The following is a 20913-nucleotide window of genomic DNA, read 5'->3' as shown; positions in this document are numbered from 1 at the left end:
TGCTATCATAAGCTCATTTTATGCTTCGTGTTCTTGACGATGGTGTTATATTATCATCTAAATTAACTATTGATAATGATTATTTATCTTTAGTTTGTTCATTTTATGAAACTATAGAAGTTATAGAAGCAAAATATCAAAATTGATATACGGAACCATAATAATCGTTTTGGCGGTGGTGCCTCCCATTAAGTCATTACTGGACTGTTTGCGTCCAACTGTGTTACCTTACTGGTGGATTCTCTTAGGTGTAGAATCCCTCAGTAACTTTCACTGCTAGGTCAGTTTTATTCCTGTCTATACAATTCCTTACTTTTCTTCTGTTTTTGCATCCCCTTCCTCTCTTCTTTTCTGCTTTACATTCTCCCATTGCTTAATCTTCATCATACTTTGTCTTCTTTCTCCATTTTTTACTATTTTCCTTGCTTTGTACCTTCATCTCTTCTTCTTCTGCATTGTATTTCAGAGGAATGAGACAGTACTGAAATACTCATGCTGATTGATTGCTAATTCACACACACCCAACTCATCTGGAAACAAAGCAAAGGAACACATGTTGAAGGCAGACTGCAAGCATTTTGCTGTCAGTTAAAACAGGGACACTTGCTTTGTCACTTTCATTTGAAAGCATAAAAATCTCACCAGCAGAGACAGGTGATGTTTTATGAGCTATAAAATATAAAATGTTACTTTTTTGCTCTGATTGCAATTATCAAATTTTCACTTGCCAAATGTCATGAGTATGTTTTTGTTGGCCTCCTGGCTTGGTATAACTTGGTTTAAATGAGGTCCTTTTGAGGACATTCAGTGAGATGAATTCAGACTTCTTCCCTGGTTCATCACTGGTGTATAGATCACTGACGAGGACCCACTGGTAAAAATGTGCCTCTGTATGGTTAGAGACTTGAAATTCATGCCCTTTTCTCCATTTTTACCCTTTGAGTAGTCCCTTCTCCCAAGTTTAAAGACCAGATGTTAAATTAAGAGAATCTCAAGCCATATGCTTAAATATTTTCAGAAACAGTTTATGTATTTCTAGTTCATGCATGCATGTTTTATAGAACTGGATAAGTTATTTTCTTAATTAGACATTTACAGATGGTTCAGATAGTAGGGTAGCATATGAAGCAAGGTACTACTTTGAGATTCTGTGTATTTTTGAAGGTTTCAATATGAGATGTAGTTCCAGTGTATTCATATAACTCCAGAATGAAAAACCATGGCCCTCCAGTGACCTAGGTGTTGATACATGCACACTGAGACAGACATATGGAAAATCTGACTTTAATGTCTATGTCAAAAGGTTGGTGTTTGTTTACCAGCAGTAGCAATTAGCTTGGGATTTACTTTTCCACAAATCAGGCATTGCATGGACATGCCCAGTAAAGCTTATGACCTTGACCTAAATCTCTCATTAATACCACTGCTTAGCTGCCTTAGATGAACAGTAATAAAAACTTCAGAATATCACCAGCAAATAAGTACTTTTTACAGTGAAACTTAGGAACGGTGCCTACTCCAGCCAACTTCGCCAGGACTGCAAGCTATAACACAATGCATTTATTGGTAATAAATAACTTGCTTTAGACAAAACCAAAGCCTATCACCGACTTTGTTCCAAATACCAAAATAAAACTAAGGTTACTCATTTATTCTTCAGTCAACCTATAGCTGAAGGATAGGAATGGTTGAAGTAATGTTATTGGCTTAGGCCTAATTCCTGGCACCAATGACTGTCGTCACAGGGTTGTTTGGTCTCAATGCAGGGACTTTAATGGCCTTGCACTGCCAGACTTCCTGAATATTTGACTGTCTTCTCTCTTTTGCTCAACCACACACATGGTCATTTTGTTGCCATGTTTTGCTACTAATTGTTGTTTACAAGATGTATCTACCCAGCTCATCCCTAGATTCCAGCACAGAAACGAGCGTGTATACAAACATGATGGTCAGGAAAATATTTGTGAGTTCAACCATACAGAATGTGATTACATTGTTCAAAAAGAAAATTGGACATTTTGAGACAGACACACCCTACACATATGCAGAGTCTACATTCTTTCCTGTAGAATTTATGCATCGATCCAGAAAAGCTGAAAAAAGAACAACAAAAAAACACACAGCAGAAACAGCACAAAACAGACCAGCAAACACTGCACATCATACTAACATAAATTGTTTGGCAAAGTTCTCTACAAAGAAACATACAACAGCCTCAAATTGTAGCCCCTAAAATAGAGACTTAGCTCACTTACCACACTCTTGCTCTCGTCATGCCTCAAATGGTAGACAGCCAAGTTTCAGACACCTGACCCTGGTGACATTCCTCTCCTTCCTCTGGCTTCCTGAGGAAGCTGCGTCGTCCTGAACAGACACAGGAGGTGAGAGGAGGCACTTCTCTGCATTCTCAAACATCTGTCGGCATTCTCTATCTCCTGCACCAGGAAGTTGTTCCTTTTGAGGAAGCACTTATTTATGCACAGCACACATTCCAATAGAGAAAACAGCAGGTCACTGTGCTTTAGTGGCACCATTTTTATGCTCAGTGAATGCAAAGATAACAAATTCATCTTTATTCTTTTTGCACAGAAGATATGATTTATTGTGGAAGGGGAAATTAAACAATTTCTCATCCAATCAGGAATATAAATGAAACTCGCACAAACACACAAATATGGACCTGTCTTTCAAAAAATAAAAAATAAAATGCTGCCTACAATCCTAACCTACTGTAATACAGTACAAAGAGGGAGCGCACGTCCCCACAGACCCCAAAACCCTTTATGAGATTCTACCCAAGATCTTCCGGTCAGTTTCCTGTCTTGTCTCTGAGTAACACTTAGCCACAGTGGGAAAATTGTAAATGCACTATCCAGAGACAGACAAGGTTGAATTTTTGAGCAGAACACAAGGCATCTGATTTTCAGGAAGTTGATACAATTAGCATCACAAGGCATAGGGTGGAAAATGATTAACAGTTTGTTAATAAAATCAGTCAAATCTTTCAAAGTATTAAAATCACTTGATCTTTAAGTTCATTGATAAAGATTCAAGACGGATCAGGTAATTTTTTACTTGCATACTCGGTTGTCCAAAAGACAATGCTCTTTTAGTCAGTCTGAGTGTCAGCAGTCAGTATTTTAATTTGAATGTTCCTCCACATTCCTAATGTTGACCTGACGTGATACCTGATCTCTAAAAACTCCCCAAATTGTTTCTGTGAGGAATTGTATGCCATTATCTCAGACTAGGCCCAGTTTCACTATCCATGCTCTGGATGTAAACAGGAGAAAATGAGGGGAGGCAGGGAGAGAGAGAGAGAGAGAGTGATGGAAAATGTGGGAGAGGTAGATCTGTCTGACACTTCTGCTGCCACAGCCTGTGAACCGTTACAGTGAGTCTGACCGCCTGCTGCCTTCACCTCGTACATTAGTTCCGTCCAAGCAGCACTAACGTCAACAGCAGTTAAAATCATTAGAGCTCACTTCCCTCTGTGGTAGCGTTGGCTGTTAAATGTGATCATACACTTTTCACTTATCTACCTCAGTGGATCGAGCGTTTCCTTAATTAATAGGTGCATGTTAATAATCATTTATTTGTTCTAATCCATAGAGCTTACCTATTTGATTACAAGCATAACACAATTTGTTAGACAAACAATTTAAAATAATTTACAGCCGACATTAAGAAATAAAAAAGAGTATTTTGCACAAACAGTATGATTATATTGTACTCTAAATATTTGATGATTTATGGTTGTTATTCTCAGTCTGTATAGTCTCTTGGTGAGGACTGTTGAGGGTCCAGTTAGCCTGCTGGGGCGGAGTCTTTGTCAGGTGTGGAATGTCTGGCCACATGGCTGGATGATGTCCTTCAGCTGCTCACTGAGGCTGAGGGAACTCATTGGTTGGTCTTTCTTCTGAGGGTGAGACCTGCCTTTTCCCAGGCCCGAGGAATATCTGATCAGGAACCGTGGAAGAGTTGCTGAGAATGGTCTAGAGCCAGAATATCAGGGAAGTGTGTGTCGGCACTCTAAGCAATTCTGATGAATTGTTAATGCTTTGAATATGATAAAAATTATATCATATTAATTTCTGTAAAGTTGTTCCACAAAGATCCAAAAGATTTCAGCACTGATGTATGGAATATTGATCTGAGATGCACTTAAGCGGCATCTTAAAATAATGTATGGGGAAGGGCAAATGAACAGAATGCTGAAGTCATACAGTAGCAGCTTCACTGGAGAAACAGTTGGTGTAGCTCTTTGAATGCAGTTAAAAAGAGGTTCACAAAAAAGTTCAAATGAAAAAAGGCAATAAAATACAAATTTAGGGTTGCAAATGGGGCAAAAAGACTATAAATTAAAAGGTGGTTAGTTGCTCTTAGTGACCTTCTCTACAGATAATGTTGAGAATAATGGCATCTGGCACGCTTGTGTGCTGTGATCCATGCAAATCAGTGTAAACCATGATATCCCCTTGCCTCAATGTAATTCTGAGGAGGGGTTCTCTAAAGACGTTTCCATGGTCAGCGTGGAACTCCCTTGAGTTACTCCTCCAGAATAAACAAGACATGACACGCTGACCTGACCTTTTGTTCAACTTCACAAAGAGCCTTAAAGCATGAGGAATAAATTGGCCTGTGCTCACAAACATCTTGTTTTTGCTCTTCAAAGGAGATTCGGCAGAGATTGCAATAAAGAATCCTGTCTTGAGATAAGCAGCTTGCATTTAAGGCACTGTAGTAAAATGCATTTATCTCAAGGGCAACGAAATGGGCCATAGTCTGGTTGCACAAACATTTGCCAGACACCTATCCCTAAAATGCTGAGTGAGCCTGACTGCTCTGTGTGTGTACGTGTGTGTGTGGGCATGTGTGCATGTGTGTGTGTGTGGGCATATGTGCATATGTTTGTGTGCGTGCATGTGTGTGGGCATGTGTGCATATGTGTGTGTGTGTGCATGTGTGTGTGTGTGAGCATGTGTGCATATGTGTGTGTGTGTGTGCACGCGTGTGCATTAGGTTTTTTCCTGATCTCTTGTCACACTAAAATAACAGCAGTCTGTCTCTTACCCTTGGAGCGGAACAACTTGAAGGTGGACCTCCCAGCTAGATGCAGTGCAGCTTGGGAGAGAGACTCACTGAGGGGGGATGGGAGATAACTGAGAAATTCCTGGTCAAAACTGAAGCTGAAGATTTTTGTGTACACTGTCAAATTTTGTTGCAGTTTTAAATATTCAGTTTTGATGTTCAAACTTCTGACATTACTATCATCAAAGAAAAGTACTTCTTTAGCTCAATCAGGGCTCACAATACGGTCAACCCCATTATATTATGACACATCGGTATTGCATATGTTTAATGTCTGTCTGTTACACAGTCAGACTGTCTGCCTGCCTGTTTGTGTGCATCAAAACAGCACAGTAATTATTAATTATGATTCACCATTAGAGGTTGATGGTTTGTACTGTCTGGTATGTTGATTCATGGAATTGCATTCATCCATGTTATTTTGAATGAATTGGCCAATGATCTGATATTCTCTATTGTATAATTATAATGTATAAATTGTATATTGAATCCAATTATGGGCTTACAAATTTCCCATAATAATTATATTGTTATTTTGTTGAGCAAAGGCACACAGACAACAGTTTTGGCACATTTTGTTTGGCATGTAGTGTGAACATTGAGATTGTTTGGGAAAGAAACCAACACAGCCAACCATGATTACCTGAAGAGGTGGTCTCAGCTCATTTGACAAAAAAAGATTTGTGCATTTAGATTGTAAAACAACATTAGTACAGTACATGATGGGAACTGGCCTGTCTCATTAGGTAAAGTTTTTCCACTTACTATGAAAAGACTTTGAAGTGATTGCACTTAGTCCTGATAGCTTACAGTACCTGCAAGTGGTTAGTACTGTTGCCTCATGGCAAGTAGGTCCTGGGTTCAAATCTCAGCTGGTGCCTTTCTGTGTGGAGATTGCATATGTTTTGCCTGAGTCCATGTGGGATTCCTCCGGGTGCTCCAGTTTCCTCTCTTTGAGAGTCTAAACATTAATTACACTTCAATGTTCATATTTAATAAACAAAACTAACCAGTCTTTTCCTTTATTTTGACATTCTGCTGGCATGCATCTTGACAGTGGCACTTGTATGATTGTAACTTTTGGTGTTTGCGTGCTGTGAAATGCACTTTTGAAAGTTGATTTGGCTGCAAGCACCTATTATATTGTGAAAAGGGTTGTATTATTCCATGTTGTATAAACCTATTTCAGAACTTCTGCTCTGTTCTGAAATTCTGTGCTTTCATTTGTGAAGAGATCATAAAATATAACTACAACCATAATCACATTGAGTTGATTTTTATTGCTCATTGATTTTGTTTGTGCCGTTCTTTTATTTAATTTTGATTGCCCAGGGTTGAAAATCAAACTAATTCAACAATCTGTAATACTTTTTAAAGCCTGTTTATTTCAATGCCATGCTTAAGCAAAATCTGAAGAAATAAAGAGTAAAATTTTGTTTGTCTGTTGTTGGCAGACTTGACAAAGGACAAAAGCCATAGTTGTGTCTTTCTTGTGCTGCGTTGGTGTCTTTCTGTTGTTTGTTTTTATGTGCATGTGTATGTCTGTGGCTTAGTTTGTTTGTCTAAAATTCAGCACCAGTGCCCAATACAAAAACTACAATACAATAATAAATATGCATTGTTGTGGCAGAGACAGCAGGGTATAGGTCTGTGTTTATTCGACCCATGGGACTGACAAAAGCCTGTGGACCAGAGAACTTACCGCATCTTTCCCTGCATAATGCGTCATAACGTCTAATGAGCTCATTGGCTCGAGCCAGACGCCACTCATCCAGAATAGCTGCCTATTCCCATTTGCATGCTCAAACAAAGATTTTCGGGGAAGGCATCCAAGGGGCATACATCTTTTTTCAGTGCCACAAAGCAGCAATTAATTATGGAAGGGTATGAAGAGGTTACATAAATTCCCACAACACATTTAACAATGCCACAACACCCAAAACCAGGGAAGAAGCCTGGGAAATAATTGCTCAAAAGTGAAACATGAACATTTTTTGTATTTTATAGGGCTACATCAGTAAAGACACATCAGTGTCTAATTTAGTCCAGATCATGATATTATGATCTGAAACTGTCGATAGTAGTCTATGCTTCATTTAAATAATACTTGTTTCATTCTGAAATATTATAGCCTGTTGTGTATTATGTTGTCAGATTTTACTTCTAGCCAATTTACAAAATGAATGAAATCACCCACATGAATTTCACACAGGGAACATACCTTGGGCATCAAAATTCTGTTAAAATCTGTCCCATGTGGTCCTTACCGTACCTTTTTTCAATGGCAACAATGGCATGGGTAACTCCATAAACATTATGGAGAACCCAAACATGAGTATGCAACACAAAAACTGAAGCAAGTTCACTTTCTGAGTGTATATGCACTACAGACTTTAGCACCTTTTGGCAGTTAAAAACCTCCACCAAAACTAGGCTGCCCCACTCCAGCTCATTTCCACTCTATACATATGGTATAAATGTATGACGTCTGTTACATGCAACATACTTCCAATGAAATATATTATGGACAGACCACCCAGTAACACGATAGGAGAAGGATCAGGGGGCTACATCTTATGGGATTTCTCTCAGTCAGACTTCTGCTATATTACAATACTGGGCCCCTAACTCTAAATGCTGCCAAAACCTCTGCCCTCCATGGATGTGGTGTAAGGCAGGGGTCATCTTTGGGTGGAGCTTATTGTCTCCATAAAAAATGAACAGTGCTGAGCTAATTGGAAAGACAATTTTTCATGGAATTTATTGTTGGCCTCTAGGAAAAGGTCAGAACCATAAAATGACATGACACTAATTCAAGCTTTTACTTTATATAATTTAAAAGTGCAAATGAAAGTGATTCTGATATATCCCTGTTGAAATTCAATCAGATTTCTAGGTAGTGAACACTTGTTTAGTGAGTGTGTTTGATATACATGAGATTTAATATCCTTAAAATGCAAGTTTTCTCTATGTAGGGACGATTTCACCACAAGATTCTCTCTCTGCAGGGCACTAGGAAGAAATATGCACCCAAATTTCAAGTTTGTTTTCAGACCCCATTTCTTCGCATTAAACTGATGGTTGCCATGACTGTACAAATACCAGGGAGGCTATTAATCTTTGTTATTTTCAAATGATAAGAAATTAAATTACTGTGGACTGTATGGATCTATGTGATTTATGGATACTACAAAAAGGAGAAAAATTGTATTTATTCTTGCCATTTAGAATATCTTGTGAGCATTGAAATTACTTTTGGCATGGTAGTGATTCTGTGTCTGCTCCTTGTTGTAGCCAAAGTGTGCATTATTTCATCTGACATTTGTTAAATGGTTGTGATACAAGCAGGAAGTGGCAGCCACAGAATTAACCAAATAAAAGTACTGCATAAATTATTCCAGTTTTTATATTATGGATCAAGTCTGTAGACCAAAATGAATTTTGACAGGACCGAACACAAAGCTTTTCCACGTATGAACAAATCATTGACAGTAAAAACAGTAAAGATGTATGTATAGTCTTTGTTCATAAAAAAATCTAGCAGCACAGTTTGAACTATAATGCAGAACAACAACAAATGTTTATAATTAAATATACCGCTTTTGTTGCACCATTTCTGTGAGAAGGTTGAGCGGTAGTCACAGTATTTCCCTGCCTGGAGTTTTTATCGCTGTGACCTCATTTCTCGGGAGTTATGTCTGGGCTTTTCATCACACTCTGGTCAAGTCAAAGTCCTCCCTGGTCTGGAATACAAATCTATATGGCAAACACGAGAAGTGAACTTCCTGTATCACCCCACACTCTGAAGGGATTTGGGGGACATCCTGGAAGAGAATAATAAAGTACAATAGAATAATGAAAAAAATGAAAGAATAATAAAACTCATCATGATCTTACCAAGCAGCAAGTGACTACAGAAGATTAAAAAGTTTTTAAATAATTTTGCTTTCACATCAGCATGGATCCACAGTAGATTATTATAATCCTCTAGATTATATGACAGAACTACTTTAAAAACCATTTATTATTATGGCATATCCAATAAGGCGTAAAAACTGGAGTACAAAACTGCAGCCTATGCCTTCACTGGTGATAAATGTAAAGAAATCCATGAGAGAATAAACCAGTTATACTGATACAATTATATTTGAATGTATTGTCACTGACCACACCTGGCATGGTAGTCATAAAACAGTACTGGACACGCAACTGGAAAGATTGTAGAACAAGTCTAAGTAGTTGACCAGGGCCCACACTATTATTCCCAACATATGGCATAAACTGTATATAGTAATGGTTTCTGTGATGGGTGAAGGTGAAGCAACTTGTCACAACATAGACTGCTTGTTAACATGGCACAAAAAACGGTTTATGGTAACCCATCTAAAGTTTTATCATTTTCTCATCAGTGATCATATGTAGTAATGTGAATAGCCATGTTTTCCTCTTGTTGGACCCATAATGCCCTGGAAAAAGCAATGGACTCTGAACCATTTATCAACTGTTTCAGTAGTCAGTTATTTGGCTTTGGCAAAAGCCCCTGCTTGTGTGCTTATATATTCCACAGTGTTTTGCCGTTGTTCTCTGAGATCTAAGTCCTCAGTATGGGAGATTCTAACACTCTTATTGACTCCAAGAGTGACATCATCATAATGGGCCCTTAATTCTCACAAGCTCCAGTCATCATTTTGTCACAATATTAGGAACTGACCTCCTCTGTTATGTTGGCAAGGCCACAGAGCACAAATGGGGCCTCAGGGAAAATCTTTGTAGAGAACTGAGTAAAGAAGCTCCCACATCAGAACAGCCTAATGTGCCATGGCTGACCTGTAGGGACACTATCATGATTGTATCCCCTGTTTATTAGATTGTCCTTCAATTTGTCAGTCTGAATGGTCCTGATAAATTTTGGTACACAGGGAATACTGCCGACAGAATTATAGCTGTCGCTGGCAGATGCTCTTAAAATGCTGGTTTGCAGTAGGACGCCTCTTCGATAAAATTTGAGGATTAGAATCGTAAATTGAATTGTAAGTAAAACAAAAAAAGTAATGGCATTCACACAGGCCTTCTGAAACAATAAAATCAGGTTAGAGTTAACCCAAACCACTGAGAAAATGTGATTGTAATGTAATTCCGCTAGAAAATGACCCTTTGGGGACATATCATTTATATATTGAAGGATGTCTAATGCTCTTACAACTGCTGCAGAGCACCTGAAAGTGTTGAATATTTACTATTTTGTGCAACTTTGGGAGAAGTGAGAACGTCAACTCATTGCATGTGAGACTTGAAGCATACACGTCTTTTCATTAAAGATCTGTGGGCATTCTGATGAAACAGGCATTTATGAAAATGTGATTAGCAAATGTCCTACACAGCAAATATGTCAATGTTGTCAAGATAATTCAGCTTCAAACAAGTTCCTCCGGTTTATGATATGAGGTACTGAAGAAGAAAATGATTGCATTTACTGTATTGTGTTTCAAGAAGTAAACACTATTTCAAACACTTATAGGGTTAAGAAAAATATTCAGAAGCAATTTATTTAAATGGTTTTAGAAAGCCTCTAGTTCTTGAAAACCAAGACATTAAATGAGAAGAAGGAAAGGCTTTTTAGAAATAAAACTTAGATAACAGATACTGCTTAGATTACAGATACTAATGCGATGAGTGTACCATTAAATGCACGTTTCAAATTGAACTGCCTCATATGTACGAGTGAAAATGTTTAATTTGAAATGAAATTACGCACACTTGAATTTAATTTAACAATGCTCTAATGAGGATATTGCTTTAGTGTTATTATTTATACTCTTTTAATAAAACAGTTTTCTTTTATTTGAGGGGTTTATCCCCACTGGCAGTTTTTTACCTGTGTTTGCTATTTGGAGGTTCAGGTCTGGTGTTTGATCTGTTTGCTCTTTTTTCTGTGTCTTGCCTTGCTACTTTGTAAAGTGTCTTCGTGACAGTTCTCTGTAAAAAGCTCTATACAAATCCAATTGAATTGAATTGAATGAAAGTGCATATTCAGTTTATTAACCTGGACGTGTGCATTATGTTCACAGCAGGGAGTGTTTCCAGGTGAGCTCAGATCATTGGTGAGATCAGCGTTGCCATGGAAAACAGAAGGACCTCATCAGGTCTATTATGCACCTGGATGTGCAGGTGGTGTTTACGTGCAGACTGGATGTCTTATCAAAGAGAGATAAAAGGGATGGCTGTTTTGTTTACACCCCAGATGTTGCACCGTGCCCCTCTTCCCCCTGAGACCAGGAGCACTTTAACCAGGTCCATCTTCATTGACGTTCACAGCGGTGCTTCTGGCTCTGCAGAATATTTGCCAAACCCTGAACGATTAATTTACGAGCGGAGCAATTTGGCGTCTGTGTGATCTGTTTGGAATGGCCTGTGTAAAATTTGTCCTGTTTGTGCATTGTAAAACATAACGTCTGTCTTTGGCTATGCTCTTGATATTTTAATCAATTTTTGAAATGCATCCCACAGCACACGTGTGAAGGTCAGTTTCCAACAGCATTCTCCTAAGAATGGCACTAATATATTTTGGCTCATTTACTGACTTTCAATCTGTTGTTGATGTTCAGATCCTGTAATGATATTGAATGGAAACTTATCTCATTTGTCACTTTGAAGAGTTTACATAATTATATAAAATGTTTTGTGTTTTACATATTTTATCTGGAAAAAAACTATGCATAAGGAACCATTTATCAGCTGTTTCACTACTCAGTTATTTGGCTTTGACAAAAGCCCCTGCTTGTGTGCTTATATATTCTGGAGTATTTTGTCTTTGTTCTCTGAGACCTGAGTCCTCAGTATGGGAGATTCTAACACTCTTATTGACTCCAGCAGTGACATCATCATAATGGGCCCTTAATTCTCACAAGCCCCAGTTGTAGTCTTGCCACAGTGTTATATTTTGGCATATTGTATTTACTAACTTTAAGTTTGTTGCAGATGTTCAAATCCTGTAATGATATTGAATGGAAACATGTCTCCTTTGTCACTTTGAAGAGTTTAGAAAATTTAAGAAAATTCTTTGTGTTTTACATATTTTATTTGTTCTTCAAGGAAAATACTTCACATGTGATATGAAGGTTTTCTTTGCTGATACACCTGTATCTTACGGTTCCAAATAATCACACAGTTTTTGCTTGTAAAAATTGCTGTCAATCATCGTCTGTCCTTTATTAGTGGTAATCTTAAATACTTTATCAATGTAGATGATTGGAGTGGTGCGATCAGTCCTCATGTCAGTGGACGACTGGTGTAAAATTCAAGGAAACAGGGGGAGACAAACTGGTGGCCCTAGTTATAATGCCTGAGGAGAAACCCAGATGATTCGTTCTCACTTCAGGCTTTTTTTCTCTGTACTTTTCAAATTCTCTCCAGCCCCATCCCTGAGCTAATACTGTACATATCTACTCTGGGTGTTTCTTTTTTTATTGGGACTTTTGGTTTTTACTTGAATGCACATGGCTTCACCGAACTGGAACCACGGTCTGGTGGCAATCAAAGACAAGTCCCTCGGAAGTTACAAGCCATGTGCTGCGCTGCGTCCACCTGACTGCACGTGTGTGCCATGAGAGGAGCTTTCTCGACTGCAGGCTTACATTGTTATCCATGGGGACATAATCAGTCCCTTGGTTTAAATGCCACTGTGCCACTGTCCATCTCTCACATTTGTTATATGTGAGTCAAATAATCTTGACATGGCCTGGAGCCTTTCAGAACTCTGTGGAGTCAGGACAAACACAACTTAAGCCATGGGAGATTTATGATGATAAATTCACAATAAATACACTTATATGGTGAGTGTCATCACCAGACTTACTGACCAGGTGTTTTCCCCTCCACAATTCCCTAAAGAAGCAAAAACTTTTCATTTCAAATGTAAATAGAGCTGTCAGATTGGTCCAATCGTGGACCTCAAAAGTGAATAGTAGCCAGCTGATAAAAATCATAATAAAAAGTCAAAACGTCCACATAGCAATGAAGGGCAAAACCTTGAAAACGGGCATTTTATTTGCATGCGTTTTTTGCTTTTCTGTTTGTGCACCAGATAGCAATGTACCTGGGTAATTATCAGATATTCCATTGATGATCACACAATGGGAGGTGACAAGCAGTGGCTTCTACTGCACATAAATCAATGAAATCAGACTTTAATTTTTTATATCGGAAGAGGCTGTTCAGTGTTGACAGTACTCTAGGGGTCTATGACTGACTGTAGGTCAGGGTGAAGTTGATGAGAGACTCCATGCCTGGTTAGAATAACCTCCAAATTCCACAACTGGGCTATAGTCCAAAGTTACTGAGCTTTTATTGGATAGTTTCTTCTTTCTATGAAGCTGCACAGGCTGTTGCTAGGATGAGTGACAATGACCAGATTCTATGTTTGCACCTCACAGTGGAAATGTCTGATCTGGAACATCTGCTTTCTTTTCAGCATTTAAATTAAGGATTGTATGTGATGCATAGTGGCTCAAATTCACTGTTGTTTATGCAGTACATGAATTTTAATCCAATATGTATCCGTTTTCTCCATGTGTACTCTAGACCTTTACGTAAGACTTAAAACTGTTCAAGGTATCTCGCCTTGCCCTGTGGACATATCTGATTTACTTCCTCTCCCTCCCCTCATCTCTCTCTCTCTCTCTCTCTCTTTCTGTTTAGACTCAGACCTGAGTATGCGGACACTGAGCACGCCCAGCCCTGCTCTTATAATGCCACCCAGCTCCTCCCCCCTGTCACCGGCGGTGACCAATGGCAGTGGCTCCTCCACCTCCTCCTCCATTACTGGAGAGACCGTGGCGATAGTACACGCCCCACCCAGCAGCATGACCCATGCCAAGAAACAATCCCACCCACCTAAGGTCCAGCAAGCAGCCATTGACCTCCTCCCAGACCACGCCTTCCTGCAGATTTTTTCCCACTTGCCCACCAATCAGCTGTGCCGTTGTGCAAGGGTGTGCCGCCGCTGGTACAACCTGGCCTGGGACCCCCGGCTGTGGAGGACGATCCGGCTGACGGGCGACCTGCTGAACGCGGACCGCTCCCTGCGGGTGTTGACCCGCCGGCTGTGCCAGGACACGCCCAACGTGTGCCTGATGCTGGAGACCGTGGTGGTCAGCGGCTGCCGTCGGCTCAGCGACCGCGGGCTGTACGCGGTGGCGCAGTGCTGCCCGGAGCTGCGCCGCCTGGAGGTGGCCGGCTGCTACAACATCTCAAACGAGGCTGTGTTTGAGGTGGTGTCCCACTGCCCCAACCTGGAACACTTGGACCTGTCAGGTAAATAATAAAGAATCTGAGCTAAACCTTTAGCCTTTAAGTGGGTCTGCTGCTGAAAAAAGTGCTTTAGGTACAAAAAAAAAAAACTGAACACACAAAAGTATAAATCAGCTTCTAATTGTTCGGAGAAAACAGTAAAATGCCACACCCCTAATCATAATACTCTTACTTATGCTATCCTATACTAATATTCTCATTAAAATTGGATAAAATTGGCCATTACGTGATGTCATTTCTTTTTGAAAGTACATACATACATACATAACAAGTTAAATGACAAATTGAAATATTGCATTTGGCTGTAAAATACTCTTCAACACTGTATTTCTACGTCAAGCAGTGTGGTGTTATTGATATGAATTTGCAAGTGCAGCCTCCGGATAGGTGGCTGCAGGAGCCAACCAGTGGACTGAACAATAGACTACCACAGAAAGCAGTGACTGTTCAAAGCTGTCCTTAGCTCACGAAGCAGATCTCCCATGGTATTTTGGTGAGTATTTTTGGCAGTTTTTGTATACGTGTTGCTGCATTAAATTGCTTTATAGATCTAAATTTCTAATCAGAACTTTTTTTCCCATTTCTTAGTGGAAGACATCATGACACAGATGGATTGTATGTGATTTATTTATGTGCAAGTTTCAAGTTTATTTTACATTTTGTTGTATTGTCCTAATTTGTACCACTTGTCAACTGTTCTCTTGTCCACTGGCTTGAATAAATGTAGATATCTGAAAAGCAATTGCAGTCTTGTTTTTCATGACATTACATTATTACATTACATTACATTACATTATAGGCATTTAGCTGACGCTCTTATCCAGAGCGACTTACAACAGTGTAACCAAACTCAGGATCAAGTCCACTTTTTATGCAGATAAAAAGCCTTTACTATGATAGCATACATTAAGGAGAAACAAGATAGTCTGAACCAAAAATATTTTTTTTTTTTTTTTTTTTTTTTTTTTTTAATAGTTATGGGAGGGGGTGTAGGGAAGAGGAGGGAGGTACACAGAGAAGAGGTGCGTCTTGAGTTTCCGTTTGAAGGTGCTCAGACACTCTGCTGTTCTGACCTCCACTGGAAGATCGTTCCACCATCGTGGGGCCAGAACTGCAAAGAGTCGAGACCTTGTTGCTGCTCGTGTTGGGGGAGGAATCAGCCGCCCTGTAGTAGCCGATCGGAGCGATCTGGCCGGCTTGTAGGGTCTGATCATCTTCTGCAGATAACCAGGAGCTGACCCCTTGACTGCTTGGAAAGCAAGCACCAGTGTCTTAAACCGGATGCGAGCTTGCACTGGTAGCCAGTGGAGGGAGATGAGGAGGGGAGTGACGTGGGAGTCACGAGGGAGGTTGTAAACCAGACGTGCTGCTGCATTCTGGATGAGCTGAAGGGGTCTGGTGGCTGATGCTGGGAGGCCAGCCAGGAGGGAGTTGCAGTAGTCCAGACGTGACAGTATCATGGCCTGGACCAGGAGCTGTGTGGAATAATTGGTGAGGAGTGGTCTTATTCTGCGGATATTGTACAGGATGAACCTGCACGACCGGGTGGTTGCCGCGATATTCTCAGAGAGTGCCAGCCTGTTGTCCAGCACAACTCCAAGATTTCGGGCACTCTGCGAAGGGTGTAGGGGAGTGTCTCCTAAAGAAATGGGCAGATGAGAAGTGGGAGAGGTAAGAGAAGGAATATGGAGAAGTTCCGTTTTGCTTGTGTTGAGCTTGAGCTGGTGTTTGGTCATCCAGCTCTGTATGTCACTCAGGCAGGCGGATATGCGATCGGAGACCTGAGTGTCTGTGGGAGAGAAAGAGTAGAAAAGTTGAATATCATCTGCATAGAGATGATATGACATGCCATGGGCGGCAATAACAGGGCCAAGGGACCTAGTATACAGAGAAAAGAGGAGGGGACCAAGGACAGAGCCCTGAGGGACCCCAGTTGTGAGGGGACGAGGAGCTGATACTGCACCGGCCCAGGCAACCTGGAAGGAGCGGCCGGAGAGATAGGACGCAATCCAGTTGAGGGCTGGTCCGCAAATTCCCAATTCTGTCAGGGAAGACAGAAGTGTAGGATGGTCAACGGTGTCGAAGGCAGCTGAGAGGTCAAGAAGAATTAGGACAGATGAACGGGATGCTGCGTGTGCTGCGTGGAGAAAGTACATTATGATCACTTAGCAGACACTCTTATCCAGACTGACATGCTGAAATGGCGAACATCAATGTTAGTATCAGTAATTCAAAAATCTGCGAGAAGACACAGAAGCCCCATCAATAAGTATGCTGATAAGAAAGTACAAGTTGCATTGCAACAAAAGAAAGTACCACTAGACAGGTAACCTACATTTGCACAGCTATACCCATAACACAATCCTAAAAGGAAATCCAAAAAAAGCCATGTGTCTGATATGGTTGTAAATACTGCTGTACTGCAGTATTCAGGAATGTGTGTTATTACATGTTAAATGAGTGTCATTCTACCTAATATACTACAAAAATGTGTCATTTGCATTGCCAGTAGTAGCATGTAATAACATTAGTGTCTTCCACATTTTGTCATGGACAAGATGCTTATCATTTGTCATGGTTTACCATGTGACGTGTTGTTGTCAATATGTGTCGTAACATTCATGCATTATGGCAGTGATTGTTTCACTTGTCATAAGCAGTAAGGCACTATTACAACTGATTATGACAGGTGTTAAGTCATGCTTATAACAGCATTATGTAGGCTTTATAGCACATAGTTAAAGTGTTAGCAAACAGTTTGGACAGAAAAGAGTTTACCACCCTATATTGCATTTCATTTTGGCTGCTTTGTATTTCCATGGCTATTTCATGCTACTGTTAGTCCTTCATGGTGGTTTCCTCCCATGCTTAAATTGCAGCTGGAAATATCTGCAAGTCTTCTACTTCACAGAAGAAAAGAAAGGCCTACAGTACCTTGGGTTGTATGAGCCCCCCCCCCCTCTGCCCCCCCCATCATGCGGTGTGAGAAATCGGTCTGTTGTTTTCATTAAGGAAATGACACAGAAAGAGTGACATTGATAGATCAGCAGTGGTCACATGTGAAAGAGCCATGGACATGAAAGGGAAAAGTTATTACCCTTTGTTTTATAAATAGCTATAATTGCTTGCAGTAGTATTTCAGGCTATTAATAAAAAAATGAAACAAATGGATATTGAACTAAGTATAAAGGAGAAGTTTTTGTACAAACATCTGGAGGCATGGGCACGTTCCCTTGAGCATTTGATGTATTAAACATTGATAAAACTTATGTCAGACCTAAAGAATGAAATTCAATGAATCAGACAGCCACTCGAAGTCATTCTGTTTCATGGAATTTTCATTTATAACTTTAAACTGTGGCTTTTTTATTTGATTAATGTCTTCATCTCAGTAACTGTAGGAAAACACCAGGCTTTTTTGATTAAGTGACAGTGTGCGTGCATTTAATCTCATTAAATAATGAGCAAGGTAAAACTTGGATTTTGGATGGTGTTTGGAAACTTCTGACCAAAGAACAAAGCTTGTATTCGTTAAAATGATTCTGTTCTAACAGTGCATCTGTCAGTCAGGTGATATTACGGTGATATGAAACACTTTGATGGAAAGTGTGAAGACCTAAGGAAAGGGTAGTAGCTAGCCAGATGCAATTACATCATTTCTTTACTGCAGCAGTGGGAACTTGTATTAGGCCAGAAAGTCGCTGTGAGAAACAACAGGTAACATCTGGAGTGTTTTCCAGAAAATGAGAAAGCCCAGAGGAAACCTGCTGTGTGAAAACAAAATCAGGTTTTCTGGTGTCTGTAAACTCTTGTTGCCAAATTCACTGTGGTACATAACTGTCTTCTGTTTTTGCAGCAGATAGAATTATTGATCATCACAGACTAGGGGTGTATATATACCAGCTTCTGCTATAGTGGTTATTGAACAGTTCAGGAGAAAGTATTGGATGATTTTTCTTTACATGGCAATGTATTTACTAGAACCCAGTAGAAACTTCAAGGCAGTTAATGTGTGCAAGCAGTAGTTTATTTTGTTTATATTTGTTTTGCATATTGCATTTGGTATATTTAAACTCATATATTTAAAAAATAAAATCTGCCAATATTATATCAATATAGCCAAACTTTTGACCCACTTACCCTGAATTTTGACCCACTTACTGTTCTTATTCCTTCTACACCAGGCTGCTCCAAAGTGAACTGCATCAGCCTGACGCGAGAGGTATCGCTCAAGCTGTCGCCCATGCATGGCCAGCAGGTCTCTATCCGTTACCTGGACATGACGGACTGCTTCGCCCTGGAGGACGAGGGCCTGCACACCATCGCCGCGCACTGCACCCAGCTGACGCACCTGTACCTGCGCCGCTGCGTCCGGCTGACTGACGAGGCGCTGCGCTACCTGGTCCTCTACTGTCCGGGCCTGCGGGAGCTGAGCGTCAGCGACTGCCGCTTCGTCAGCGACTTCGGCCTGCGCGAGATCGCCAAGCTGGAGGGGCGCCTGCGCTACCTGAGCGTGGCGCACTGCGGGCGCATCACCGACGTGGGCGTGCGCTACGTGGCCAAGTACTGCGGTCGGCTACGCTACCTCAACGCCCGCGGCTGCGAGGGCCTGACGGACCACGGCCTGGGGCACCTGGCTCGGAACTGCCCCAAGCTCAAGTCGCTGGACGTGGGCAAGTGCCCGCTGGTGTCGGACGCCGGGCTGGAGCTGCTGGCGCTCAACTGCTTCAGCCTGAAGCGCCTGAGCCTCAAGTCGTGCGAGAGCGTCACGGGCCGCGGCCTGCAGGTGCTGGCCGCCAACTGCTTCGACCTGCAGCTGCTCAACGTGCAGGACTGCGACGTGCCACTGGAGGCGCTGCGCTTCATCAAGCGGCACTGCAAGCGCTGCGTCATCGAGCACACCAACCCCGCCTTCTTCTGAGAAGAGGAAGGGCGAGGGGGTTACCGGGGGAACAGCCACCGCTACATCTTGTTATTCAGTACCGGTAATGGGAGGGTGCTGTGGGACGGATGGTGAAAAGGTGTGCAATGTTAACCTTTTGTTTTATATGTGCATGACAGGTAAAAAATCCTGCTGTTTTGGATTCACCTTCATGAAATAAATATTTATCTGAAAAAAGGGATGTGCTACTAGTGTATTATAATAGTTCATTATCCCTATCAGACCCTGCCTTTATATGATCTTTCCACACTTATGCTGTGTATAAGCACATGATCATCGTTCTATTTCAGTGCACTGGTCTTATTTTATTGTGCATATTGTTTATTGAGATTGTAAATATTATTTTTTCATGCACATTATGGCCCACCCATGTAAAGCTATCCACATTAAAGTGTTTTAATATAAGTTAACATATGTTAAAATGTTAAATAATTACTGTAATATAGACATTACATAATACTGACTGATGGGATGCTTGTCTTCTTTAGCCTTCAACTGTAATACCATTCTTTTATCCACCTTCATTAAGCATACAGTAGATGAGCAGAAATATTCCCTAAGCCTTTTTTGAATATATCTCTCCACCTTAGAATGAAGGTGCAAACATCATCACAGGTCTAATGTAACCTTAGCTTCTCTTCAGTTTCTTTTAGTTAACTCTACTCTAGTAACTCTATTTATTTAAGCACCACTAAAATAAGGTCAGATTACACATTTCAGAGGGAAATTTAATGAAAAGCTATTTCAGTTTCATTAAATCATTATACTATTTTGCACCCTTTAATTCTAGATAGTCAACAAAGCACTATGTGTAACTCACTGGTAAATATGAATAGCCATGTCAACCATATCATATTGAACCTGTACAGTAAAATGTATATATTTATTAAAATACTCCGCACCTTTGCAAGAGTGTTCAGTCAGTTCAATAAGTATGTAGTGTTTTGTTACTCTCTCCTCCCTGAAGTTAGTTGGACCCAATCATTTCTCAGGGTTTGACTCACACTGCTTCTCAGAAGTCACTGAATATAATATAATATTGATAGTACTTTACTCAAAACAGTGGACACTGAACATGTATGTCAATTTCCAAGCTTAATCTTGAAGCTGAAACCAGGAATGTGTGCATTCCATTTTTATTCTGTTAAATATTGGGAATGCAAAACTGTATAATGTAAATATTTATTTTTTCTTCATGTCACTTTTGTTCAAATGGAGATCTTTACTTTGCCAGCTTCACCGACAACCACATTTATTGTGTTCAATTTACATTGACAGCTTTCCGTTTTGTTATGCAAAAAGCAGCATCTGACAATGTCATAAATAAAGGCTGAACAACCAAAAAAAAAAAAAAAACATTTGGATGGATTGTGCTTTGGAAATGTGTATCTGCTACAATTATTTTAATAACAAGCATTGCTTTTGGTTAATTGGTTTTGGTTAATTATTAAACATCACCAAATGGGAACTATATTTATGCACATATCCTGTGGTTAAAATTGTTGATCTGTAACAGGGTATTTCATTTGTTGAACAATATAATTATATGGCACAGTAAAATAATTTTAACT

At 40.2% G+C, this 20913-nt stretch overlaps 1 protein-coding gene across 1 annotated transcript in view; it reads left to right on the top strand.

The window, feature by feature from the left end:
- LOC135252598 (F-box/LRR-repeat protein 7-like) overlaps positions 1–20698 on the top strand; it is a 57452-nt gene extending 36754 nt beyond the window's left edge. The window contains exons 3-4 of the mRNA XM_064330866.1: positions 13789–14403; positions 18585–20698. Of these exons, the coding sequence (XP_064186936.1) occupies positions 13789–14403; positions 18585–19321 (1352 nt within the window). The 3' untranslated portion in view covers positions 19322–20698. The remainder of the gene's footprint in view (positions 1–13788; positions 14404–18584) is intronic.
- Positions 20699–20913: the final 215 nt, after the last annotated feature.

Source organism: Anguilla rostrata, chromosome 4 (genome assembly GCF_018555375.3).
Source record: "Anguilla rostrata isolate EN2019 chromosome 4, ASM1855537v3, whole genome shotgun sequence".
In the NCBI taxonomy this organism is placed as follows: domain Eukaryota; kingdom Metazoa; phylum Chordata; class Actinopteri; order Anguilliformes; family Anguillidae; genus Anguilla; species Anguilla rostrata.
This window is presented reverse-complemented; position numbering and strand designations above follow the sequence as displayed.